Below are 12,500 nucleotides of genomic sequence, written 5' to 3'. Positions count from 1 at the left end.
ATACAATTTTCAATATGTGTTGTTATTCCTAAAAACCCTTTCAAAGTTTTCACGTGTCACGTGACACAAGCGAACCACTTTACGGCCATAGACCTAAAAGAAGGTTCAGCTTCACGACGGTCGTAATCGGTCGCGAGTGTCGCGAGCATCCATGAGCTAAATGCTAGCATGTTACAGGGAAAACGGCCCATCCTATGAAAAGCAGAAAGGACATGAGTGACTTTTTATTTCATTTCCAGTGGAAAACCTATACTCAGGTAGCTACTACGACAATGTACATTAAGAAATGAAGTTGTCAACTGTGAAAAAAACGAGTTCTAGCCGCTTAGCCCCATAGACCACAATTCATGTATCACTTGCTCGGCAACGTCCCTAGCGGAATTTCAACAGATTGCAGGAACAATCCGGTACAATGGAGTTAATAGGAAGTGGACCGGCTCTCCCTAAAGGGGCTCTGACACAGGAAATGGTTGCAACCTCAAAAAGAAGGAAGTCATCTCAAGGACAGACCAGCAACTGGGAGACATACTAACAACCAGACAGACTGACAAATGAGCGGATAATGCTAAAAACAAACAGACACACAGACAGACAGATGGACCGGTGGACAGTGGAAGGATACAATGAAATGCTTCAGTTATGCGCTTGGTGCATCCCCACTGTAAGAAAGATATACTGACATGTACACTGCATGTCCCTCACCTGCAGTCCTATGGGCCCTGTGGATCCCTTGAAGCCCCGGAGTCCCTCGTCACCCTTCTGTCCTCTCATGCCCATCTGCCCCGAGAGACCAGCTGTTCCGTCCACACCCTGAAGCACACACACACACACACACACACACACACACATACACAGACACACACACACACACGGGAGACAGGGAGTAGGAGACAGAGGGAGAAATAGTGAGTGAAACAAAGAACTTCCATCCCTCCATCTATGATCATCGCATTAGCAGACTGTAACACTCATCCAATTTACTGTACTGGTGACTGTTTACAATAACCGTAAACTGTTAATTACATTAAAAACAAATAAGTAAAAGCAAAAAAAATAGCTGCAGAATAAAAATCTTACATAAATACAATAAATACAATACACAAAAAAATACACAAAAAAATAGATGCAGAATAAAAATATTATATAAATGCAATAAATACAATACACAACAGTAACCATATAATAAAGTTTTAAAAGTATGGCTTCGTCAAATGGACCATCCATTCACAGAAGAACTTACCGGTAGTCCTGGCTGTCCGACAGGACCCTGAATGCCTAGAGGTCCCGAAGGTCCCTGTGACATGAGACAGATCAGTGTGAGAGACCAAACTCTTACTTATCATGGGTCACGACGGGACTAACTACTGAGAACATCTGCAATTCGTCTGGTCAGCGTGACAGGAGGTAAGTGAATGAAGGTCACCTTGAATACATGAGAGATGTAATTGAAGACACCTAACCTTTTTTGAAGGTATTGCATTTGTTTCAATAGGAGCAGTATTCATGATTATGAATGTGGCATTAAGATACTGTGATGTTTCCTTCCATAAAATCGTGTTGAATGTTAAAATCAAAATGTTTAAATAACGTTTTCACTATGGTAATGCAACTGTGTAACATCAATGCTTATCATGATTCATGCCCATAATAGTCAATAAACTGTCAGTAAAAAACATTCAAAGTTTCCTTCAGCTTCTAGCATTCTGTCTACATGCAATTCATCAAAAATGTTCATCAAAAACTTCTTCACTGAAATCTCAATGCAAAACTCTAATGCAAAGTTCCCAAGTACATCCAGGAGAGACTTTTGAATGTTTTTAGAATATTTCGGGGCAGGAAAAGGCCTGTGCAGGTACTGGAAACTTACCTTTTTGCTACAGTATAGGCTACAGTATGTTATTAGTGGTACAGTATGTCTACTGTATGTCTTATGCCATTAGTGTGAGTGGATACTGACCCCTTCTCCTTTGTCCCCTTTGCTTCCCTTTTGGCCTGGTCCTCCAACCTCTCCCTGAGGAGAGACAACACAACACAAAGGGTTAACACACACACACACACACACACACACACACACACACACACACACACACAAATGTGCGCGCGTACATACACACACAGACACAGACACAAACTCTCTCAGACAGACACACACTGACACACACACACACACACACACAAACGTGCGCACGCGCATATATGCACACACAACACAGTCACAAACTCTCTCAGACACACACACACTCACACACACATACAAAGGTGTGCAAACGCGTACATACACACACAGACACAGACACAGACACAAACTCACACACACACAAAAACACAGACTCTCTCAGACACACACACACACACACCTTATCTCCGTCCTCCCCTGGTGGTCCCGCAGGTCCAGACACTCCAGGGGGCCCCCCGGGTCCCTGTTCTCCGTCCTGCCCTGCCGGTCCAATCAGACCTTTCTCTCCCTGCGACACACACACACACACACACACACACACACACACACACACACACACACACCGGAAACATACCTCAGTACACAGACCAACACGTAGAGGAGAGGGATTTACTGTAGATAGCTTTAAGATTGATAGCTTGGTTGATGTACTTATGTAAGTTCCTTCCTGTTTTTTTTTTGCAAAACAAATTTACGTTTGCAAGTGCAAAAGTACAAGCATGGAAGTCATAAAACAAAATTACAATCTAAAACCCACAAAATACAATAATAAAGTACACATTTACCAGGTGTTACACAGATATCAATTATATTACAGGGCCTGCATCCCCAGAGCAATTAGGGTTGGAAGCCAGTGGAAGTTTGTGGAATTGAACCCACAACATTTCAGGCAACTGCATGCTAGCCCAGCCATTAGCCACTATGCCAATAGCACCCCATTTGTTGAAGGGACAGAATGGGGAAATTGATATCTACAGTATGCACATTGGTGTCAATACTGAATGCCATTTAGTTATTTAGTACTTTTTAAGATGGCACCCAGCAGGTAGTCCAAAAACCGACTTAAATGGAAATGATCCTATTTGATCAATTAACAACTAACATCATGCAATCTCAAGAGTTCCAGACATGCTTGTGCAATGTCAGAGACTTAATTCTCAGTATTACAGAATAGGTCAGCGTTGACTGTGTCAGAATGACTGAAGTTGCTGTTTTATGGTGAAATAACTGCACTGTGTTGCTGTGAGTGTAAATTCAGAATGACTGAAGTTGCTATTTTATGGTGAAATAACTGCACCGTGTTGCTGTGAGTGTAAATTCAGAATGACTGAAGTTGCTATTTTATGGAGAAATAACTGCACCGTGTTGCTGTAAGTGTAAATTCAGAATGACTGAAGTGGCTATTTTATGGTGAAATAACTGCACTGTGTTGCTGTGAGTGTAAATTCAGAATGACTGAAGTTGCTATTCTATGGTGAAATAACTGCACCGTGTTGCTGTAAGTGTAAATTCAGAATGACTGAAGTTGCTATTCTATGGTGAAATAACTGCACTGTGTTGCTGTGAGTGTAAATTCAGAATGACTGAAGTTGCTATTCTATGGTGAAATAACTGCACTGTGTTGCTGTGAGTGTGAACCCTGATCCTCACCGGCTCGCCCTTCTCTCCCGCTGGTCCGGGTCCACCGATGGCACCGGTGCGTCCAGGCTGGCCAATGGCACCCACTCTACCTGGGGGACCACGCTCACCCGTGGGACCCTGAAATGGTGATGATGGTGATGATGGTGGTGATGATGGTGATGATGATGATGATGGTAATGATGGTGATGATGGTGATGAAGATGGTGATGGTGGTGATGATGATGATGATGGTGGTGATGATGGTGATGATGATGATGATGGTGATGATGATGGTGATGATGATGATGATGATGATGATGGTGATGATGGTGATGATGGTGATGGTGGTGATGGTGATGGTGATGGTGATGATGGTGATGGTGATGGTGATGGTGATGGTGATGGTGATGGTGATGATGGTGATGGTGATGGTGATGGTGATGGTGATGGTGATGGTGATGATGATGGTGATGGTGATGATGGTGATGATGGTGATGGTGGTGATGGTGATGGTGATGGTGATGGTGATGGTGATGGTGATGGTGGTGATGATGATGATGATGATAAAGATGATGATAATAATGATGGACAGACAAAAAAGACAGTGAACCGAGGGAGAGCTGACTGAGGGAGTTTGGGTGAATAATTATTGGCATGCCAATATGGTGATATTTCCATACATGCACTATTATTTTGGGGAAAACCCACACAATATATTGCAACTCCTTTGTTGTTGATGCTTGTTATTTTTTCTTATTTTGAGTGAATTTTTCTACAACTAAATATTTGTTTGATTTGACTTGTTGTTGTGCGCATGAAAAAGCAGGCAGTGGAAAAGAAATGAAATGAAGAATGAAAACAAATCAAATGTCACTGCCGTTGCAAGAACGCCTGTGAAGTCGTTGACAAGGCAATGGTACAGAGTAAAGTCAGATATCGTTTCCAGTTAAGACTATACAGACATACAGTGCAATGGTACAAAATGGAGGCCAGGTCTCCAGGTAAGGAGTCCACTCACCATTGGTCCAGCTGCTCCTACGGGTCCTTCTCCTCCTTTCAGTCCAGCAGGGCCCTGGACACACAGAGACCACACCACCAGGTCACCAATGCGCCAATCACGGACAATCACACCACACCACCAGGTCACCAACGCGCCAATCACGGCTAATCACACGCTGGGCACAATTTCACGTCTTTCTTGTTGGTATCAAATGGCTATAGCATTCAGTTGCCTCTTCAATGCAGTAGCTTTCCTTGCAAGTGTGTGATCATGCCATTACCTTCTATACAGCCAGTCACAACCTTGACACAATTTCACGGGGGCTGTGTGCTCGTTAACTCGTTCGTTTATAGTTAACCTAGCGTTGCTGGAAAGAGCTAACTGCTATCTTTGCTAACTGATTTAAGTCATGGAATTGTCTATATTATGAGGGACGGTGCGTTACCATGGCGCCGGTGGCCCCTCTGCTGCCTCTGAAGCCACGTAGCCCTGCAGGGCCAGCCTTGCCTGGGGTGCCTGGAAGACCTGGGTCACCCTGTGGGGGCAACAGGAGATGTTGGGTGTTACATGGAGGAAGTATCACATGGAGCAGGAAACAGAGAGTGATAATTATTACAGTATTCCTACTGTGAAACAGACCATAATAACCTGCTGTGCACCACTGCATTAAAAAACGTAAAGTCTCAAAAACGTATGTGCTGCCAGAGACGGTTGAAAAAGTATTTAAGGTATTTAAGTATCTTTGGTGCTGCTCTCCGGTATCTTCCTCATCTAGACCATAATAATCATCACAGCAACGTGTATCCGACCCACCTTGGCTCCTTCTTTGCCAGCTGCTCCGGGGAGACCCTGCTCTCCAGGTGGGCCCGGTGACCCTGGATGACCCCGATCTCCCATTGGCCCAGTTTCTCCCGAGTTACCCTGGAAACAAAAATAACCACAACAACACACTATTACAACATACAATGTTCAAGCAAGCAGCTGAGCTGAGGCAATAAACACATAGGAAGTACTTCCCAAAATAGGAAGTACTTCCCAATTCATACTAGTGTCTGTATCTGTCTGTAGTTTTACCACAGACATCAGGCACATGAACTGACCTGTGGTCCGACAACACCCGATGGTCCAGGGGGACCTGTCTTTCCTTGGAAACCCTACAGTCACACAGCACAGGAGATGGGGTTAAAACATGGTTAGGATTGCCTGGTATTTGAAACATCTGTTATCAGGTGACAATTAGCTTGTTAACTACATTAAATTTGTCTAGTTAGCAAAGTGCATTTCACATCAAAATACTTCCCTACCCAAATAATATGTTATCATTAATGTAAATAAACATCTGTCCTAGTATAGTACAAATCTGTGCTAAATTATCTGATTCCAGTGACCAGCTATCAGTGAAAACTCACCGGCTCCCCCCTCTGGCCTGGATGACCTGGCAAACCATCCTTCCCATTGGGGCCCTGAGCAAAGAAACATGAAGTCGGGAAGAGAAACAGGAAGTCTTACAGTAGAGCCCATCATTGTGAGTGACAGATGAATCATTCATGAACGTAATGACACCCTCAGATGATCATAGCCAAAGGTTATAGGTGTTAGGTTAGGCTATAAATGCCTATACTACTGGTTGAATGGTGTGTACATGCGTGTGTGTGTGTGTGTGTGTGTGTGTGTGTGTGTGTGTGTGTGTGTGTGTGTGTGTGTGTGAGTGCATAACGCTTACGTTGGGTCCCTTTGGCCCTGGTTCTCCATTTCTTCCTTGAGGTCCTTGGGGGCCCTGAAATAAAGATAAAATGAAGACGAGACAAACACGAGACAAACACTTACATTTACATCTCAAACAACGAAAGTCAAAAATCAATCATTGAAACCAATCTAAACTAAATCCAACTGGTAAACCACTTATTAAAATACACAAAACAAAAAAAAGTAAAGAAGATGCATTTATTTATTTAATGTAAAGAGCGTCTCACCCTATCCCCAGTAGGTCCAGGGGGGCCATCATGCCCTGATGATCCCTATGTCACATCCAGAGTAGTATGGTTAGTAACATCACTTTAATGTAAGCCCAGTGTTATTACATTGTAACAAACACTTCATAAACAGTGTTATAAGTAAGGGATAACGGCCGACGACGTGACCTGTTCGAGGGAAATAATGGCGAGGTGGAGGTTTAGAACTCTGGCGAATTAATATTCAAGTGTGATACATGCAACACATGAGAACTACTTCAAAGGTAGCCTGTTATACGAAGTTAATGGCCACCCCATCAGCCAATCAGAGAAGAGAATCCCATTGCTAAGGGAGATAACGTTAACGTAAATACTTTGTAAACAATGTGTGTTTATAGAGAGCAATGACCTCTGACCTTTGCACCTGACTTTCCTGTGGGACCTTTAGCACCTCTGGCTCCACGCGCACCCTTTAGAAAATAAATATAAATATAAAAACAAACGAATAAACACACACACATGCACACACACACGCACACACACACACACACACACACACACACACACACACACACAACCATTAACCTGCTTATCCAAAACAGACCTCTCACATCAGTGACAGTCCTTAAATTCCAACCAAGTTGACCGAGGCGCGTGCACACACACACACACACACACACACACACACACACACACACACACACACACACACACACACACACACAGACATGCTACTACAATGTGCTCGCTGGAATGGTACAGTATATGGAATATGAATATAAATATAAATATGAACATATGGTCTTCAGTCAGATTGATTGACATCATGGACGAGGAGTAACACTCACATTTGCACCTCTCTGCCCGGCGATCCCTGGTGACCCTTGTGGACCCTAGAAAGAGCGTGGGAAAAGAACGGTTACCATAACAACCGTCTCCAATACAGAAGCTGGAACTGTAAACATTCCAAAGAACTGGTCCGCACCAGAGCCATGTAGCTTTGTAAGGCCTTTTTTTTTAACAAGGAAGTAATCTTCGGCTTTTTTATTTTCACACTAATGTTATTTGCATTATTTATTTTTAAAAACATACCTTTTTGCCCTTCTCACCGATTATCCCGATAGCTCCAGGGAATCCATCAGCTCCCTGAGGGATGACACAGAATGGATCACATGACACACATAACACAAAATAGTGTCTTTTGCATGCAACCAAAATGGTGTGTGTGTGTGTGTGTGTGTGTGTGTGCGCGCGCGTGTGTGTGCGTGCAAGAAAGTGACAGTGGATGTGAGTCTTTGTGTCTGCTAGAAAAAGACAGAAAAAGAGTCAGAGTGTGTGTGTGTGTGTGTGTGTGTGTGTGTGTGAGTGAGAGAGAGAGAGAGAGAAAGAATGAGAGAGAGAGAGAGAAATAGATATAGAAAGTATGAGGCTACATGAAAATGCAGCCGCAGCAGCAGCAGCAGTGAACAGCAGATGAGATGACAGTTGTGTCTGTTGACATGTGCATGCGTAGTCCAGCTGGTCTAGTTCACTCAGGCTCACCTTAGGTCCTTGTCTTCCTGGGTAGCCAGGCAGTCCTGGAACTCCCAGTTTACCCTGCAGAGATGAGGAGATGGGAAGAGACAAGGGACACACAGTACATCTCAGGTGAAACAAAAGTTTCAAAGTAAAAAGTAAACCCATTTCTTATTCCATTTCCCATTTTCTTTTTTTTAAGGAAGCCACTTCATATGGGTTGAAGTTGGGTAGAGTAGAGAGATCTCTCAAGCAGAAAATAGTTTAAAGCAGAGATAAAAACGGCCCTTTAATATTACCTTTAAAATTTTAGTACTTGTGCACATTAATGCATATTTGTTTTTTTTCCTAGTGTATTTTTAAATAGATTGAGTGTTTTAACATTTGTGTTTTTCCCTATTTCTTGTAGTATAAATTTGAGTCTTTAACATCTAACTTAATTTCAGTAAAACGCTGACATAGCATCTTTACTGAATATAAATTAGATTTTTGTAACATTTATTGGACTACATATTTGACACCGTATCTATAGTAATCAGTCTCAGTATCTAAGCACACATTAAACTTCTAGATTGGTGGTAGTCAAGGTGACCCCCTACACCTTGCATTGTATGCCTTAAAACCTATATAAAACCTATACATGAAATGTGCTGTTGTTGTTGCTGTTGTGGTTGTTGCTGTTGTTGTTGTAGATTAGGAAGGTATATGTTTAGAGGAGCTGGAGGAGAGCATTATGGGATGGGATTGGGGGGGGGGGGAATGAGTGGTGTACCTTCTCCCCGGCCATGCCACCAGATCCTGCTTCTCCCAGGGGACCAGACTGGCCCTTGGGGCCCTCCAGACCGTCCTCACCCCGGGGCCCTGAGGCTCCAGAGTCCCCCTGGAGAGAGAGAGGGAGAGAGAGAGAGAGAGAGAGAGAGAGAGAGAGAGAGAGAGAGAGAGAGAGAGAGAGAGAGAGAGAGAGAGAGAGAGAGAGATACAGAGGAGAGAGAGGGAGGGAGAGAGAGAGAGATACAGAGGTAGAGAGAGAGAGGGAGAGAGAGAGGGAGAGAGAGAGAGAGGGGGAGGGAGAGAGAGAGATACAGAGGGATACAGAGGGAAAGAGAGGGAAAGAGAGAGACAGAGATGAAAGAAGGTGAACAAGGGATGCAAGGGATGGTACAAGATAGAGTGGTATACAGAATAAACAGCATAACAGGAATAATATTCATAATAAAAATCTGATGCAACGTTCAGAGAGGACAATCTGATCAGACATTCATATCCTTCAGACATGGATAACATGAGAATAAACACGCCAGGAGATATGTACCTCGTACTGATAAGAGTGGTGGAAAACACACTCACACACACACACACACACACACACACACACACACACACACACACACACACACACACACACACACACACATACACACACACACATACACACACACAGACATACAGTACAGTACTCTCACAGAGAGAGAGAGAGAGAGAGAGAGAGAGAGAGAGAGAGAGAGAGAGAGAGAGAGAGAGAGAGAGAGAGAGAGAGAGAGAGAGATCTTACATTGTCTCCTTTTGTTCCCATCTCCCCCTTAGCTCCAGGGAAGCCATCTTCACCCTGCAGGGACACCAGACCATTGAGCCATCACATAGCGAGACACTTTAGAACAGCCGCTAACATTGAAACACAACTCTGGATTATTCAGAACAATCTGTATTGAAACACAACACTGGATTATTCAGAGCAATCTGTATTGAAACACAACTCTGGATTATTCAGAGCAATCTGTATTGAAACACAACACTGGATTATTCAGAACTATCTGTATTGAAACACAACTCTGGATTATTCAGAACAATCTGTATTGAAACACAACACTGGATTATTCAGAGCAATCTGTATTGAAACACAACTCTGGATTATTCAGAGCAATCTGTATTGAAACACAACACTGGATTATTCAGAACTATCTGTATTGAAACACAACTCTGGATTATTCAGAACAATCTGTATTGAAACACAACTCTGGATTATTCAGAACAATCTGTATTGAAACACAACACTGGATTATTCAGAACAATTTGTATTGAAACACAACTCTGGATTATTTAGAACTATCTGTATTGAAACACAACTCTGGATTATTCAGAACAATCTGTATTGAAACACAACACTGGATTATTCAGAACAATCTGTATTGAAACACAACACTGGATTATTCAGAACAATCTGTATTGAAACAATGGCTGAGTGTTGCCAATCAACAGCCAATCAAGTTACACTCTTCCCATCAGAGTTTCTGAAGCAATGCGTTGATTGACTGGAATTTGACCAAAACAAAAAGGCGTCAGACTACAATTGTGGAGTACCGGTACATCTTTATGTTTAGATGGCTGGCTCGTTACATCTGCTCAGAGAAAGCAGGCATCAACTATCTACACCCCTACTGGTCAAACCCATGAACTGCAATGTGCTACACAGCACTGTAGTGAATATTTTTTATTTACTGTCTGTTAGGAAAAGTCATCACTCACCTTCTCCCCTTTGCTTCCCTTCACGCCTCTGAGACCATCGGCTCCCTACACACACACACACACACACACACACACACACACACACACACACACACACACACACACACACACACAGATATACAGAGCTGAGTATACACATTTACGTGCAGACAAAACAATCTGCTCTCATGTCATATCACGTTCATGTCACACTCTCCATCACACACTCATCCATGTATAGAAAAAGGGTTGTCGACACAGACAGACACACACACACACCTTGACTCCACGAGCCCCAGGATATCCAACGGGGCCTTGAACGCCAGAAGGACCCTGTAGGCAAAAAGCAAGCAACATAAGCACTGGTCATTAGTTTATGTCTACACACACACACACACACACACACACACACACACACACACACACACACACACACACATACACACACAAATAAGACTCACACACACGCACACATATACCCTCTCTCATATACTCACACACACACACACACACACACACACACACACACACACACACACACACACACACACATAGACTCACATTCACGCACACATATACCCTCTCTCATATACTCACACACATACACACACACACACACACACACACACACACACACACACACACACACACACTATTTACCGGGAGTCCTTTCTCTCCAGGTGGTCCCTCTCGTCCTGGATGACCCTGGTGGAAGACACAACAGAGAGATTACCTGCCGGCCACAGGTGAGTCTGTAGGGCGATCCATTCGTGCTTTAAATATCTATGTTGTTGACTCCTCATGTCCACTGAAGATGTGACCTATAACATTGGTCTATGGATGGCTCTCAAACACTCTCCTCGAGGCTCGTTCCCACTGATCTATAACTAACACTGGATAGACTAACCAATTGTTGCCGCCCTATCATTCTTTATGTAGATCAGTGAGGACGAGGATCGAGGAAGGAAGGGAGGATGTTTAAAGACCAAATGAGAGGCACCCTACATGTAAGTCTATGCAACATTGTGCAGCAACTATGAAAGACGTGACAAAACGTTCTAGGTACGTTCAAAGTTCTGCCAAGTATCCAACCATTGTATAAACCAGCTCATCCTTATTAGCAGCCAGGTAGATCAGACCATTAGTAGTGATATCACCTGTCTGGAGTGCACAGGTAGAACGAATATTTGGCAGAACTTTGACTTTCTGGATCCTGGACGTTTGATTCTGCTGTTATTTTATGCTAACTTGCCTGTGGTTTGACAGAGATGGTATAGGCATTTGATTCTGCCATTGTTTGTGTTGTCTTCCTCATCGTTTCACTCTACTCTTGTTGACTTATCTGTCGTTTGACTCTATCGACGGGCAAATATGTCATCTTCCCTGCTGTTTGATTGACAGCTGTGTCCATGTCATTTCATTATATCTATATCTGGCACCCATGGAACACCGTAAGGGTGTGAGTGCTTGTGAGTGTGTGGGTGCATGAAAGCATCTGTGTGGCTATACAGTACGTGTGTGTGTGTGAGTCTGTGTATGCGCATACGTGAGTAGACTTACCGAAGGTCCATCGATACCTGGCAGTCCCTTCATTCCTTTTTTCCCTTGTGGTCCCTGCAAGAAACACACACACACACACGCACGCACGCACGCACGCACACACACACACACACACACACACACACACACACACACACACACACACACCACACACACAGACACACACACACACACACACACACACACACACACACACACACACACACACACACACACACACACTTACACTTATTGGCTCATCCACGACATTCAAACATCCCCTATGAATGTCATGCATTCCCCTCAGGTGACCTGGTGGAAGCACTATGACTAATGGGCTGTTCTACAGTAGCCGCATCTTTGGAACAGTGGAATGGATAAGTGGACTCATGCTGTCACACAAACACAGTCTGAC

The 12,500-nt window shown here is 43.5% G+C and overlaps 2 protein-coding genes across 2 annotated transcripts in view; both read right to left on the bottom strand.

The window, feature by feature from the left end:
* Positions 1 to 12,500, bottom strand: part of LOC134086228 (NACHT, LRR and PYD domains-containing protein 12-like) — a gene marked incomplete in the record, with an annotated part of 983,201 nt that overhangs the window by 734,052 nt on the left and 236,649 nt on the right.
* Positions 1 to 12,500, bottom strand: part of col5a3b (collagen, type V, alpha 3b) — a 57,938-nt gene that overhangs the window by 14,358 nt on the left and 31,080 nt on the right. The window contains exons 24-45 of the mRNA XM_062539981.1: positions 12,107 to 12,160; positions 11,207 to 11,251; positions 10,826 to 10,879; positions 10,568 to 10,612; positions 9,597 to 9,650; positions 8,817 to 8,924; positions 8,072 to 8,125; positions 7,622 to 7,675; positions 7,378 to 7,422; positions 6,946 to 6,999; positions 6,551 to 6,595; positions 6,301 to 6,354; positions 5,987 to 6,040; positions 5,678 to 5,731; positions 5,391 to 5,498; positions 5,023 to 5,112; positions 4,596 to 4,649; positions 3,608 to 3,715; positions 2,358 to 2,465; positions 1,958 to 2,011; positions 1,241 to 1,294; positions 703 to 810 (exon numbers count right to left, since the gene is read on the bottom strand). Of these exons, the coding sequence (XP_062395965.1) occupies positions 703 to 810; positions 1,241 to 1,294; positions 1,958 to 2,011; positions 2,358 to 2,465; positions 3,608 to 3,715; positions 4,596 to 4,649; positions 5,023 to 5,112; positions 5,391 to 5,498; positions 5,678 to 5,731; positions 5,987 to 6,040; positions 6,301 to 6,354; positions 6,551 to 6,595; positions 6,946 to 6,999; positions 7,378 to 7,422; positions 7,622 to 7,675; positions 8,072 to 8,125; positions 8,817 to 8,924; positions 9,597 to 9,650; positions 10,568 to 10,612; positions 10,826 to 10,879; positions 11,207 to 11,251; positions 12,107 to 12,160 (1,458 nt within the window). The remainder of the gene's footprint in view (positions 1 to 702; positions 811 to 1,240; positions 1,295 to 1,957; positions 2,012 to 2,357; positions 2,466 to 3,607; positions 3,716 to 4,595; positions 4,650 to 5,022; positions 5,113 to 5,390; positions 5,499 to 5,677; positions 5,732 to 5,986; positions 6,041 to 6,300; positions 6,355 to 6,550; positions 6,596 to 6,945; positions 7,000 to 7,377; positions 7,423 to 7,621; positions 7,676 to 8,071; positions 8,126 to 8,816; positions 8,925 to 9,596; positions 9,651 to 10,567; positions 10,613 to 10,825; positions 10,880 to 11,206; positions 11,252 to 12,106; positions 12,161 to 12,500) is intronic.

This window comes from Sardina pilchardus, chromosome 1 (genome assembly GCF_963854185.1).
Source record: "Sardina pilchardus chromosome 1, fSarPil1.1, whole genome shotgun sequence".
NCBI lineage: Eukaryota > Metazoa > Chordata > Actinopteri > Clupeiformes > Clupeidae > Sardina > Sardina pilchardus.
The sequence above is the reverse complement of the archived record's forward strand: the minus strand, read 5'-3'. Positions and strand labels throughout refer to the sequence as shown.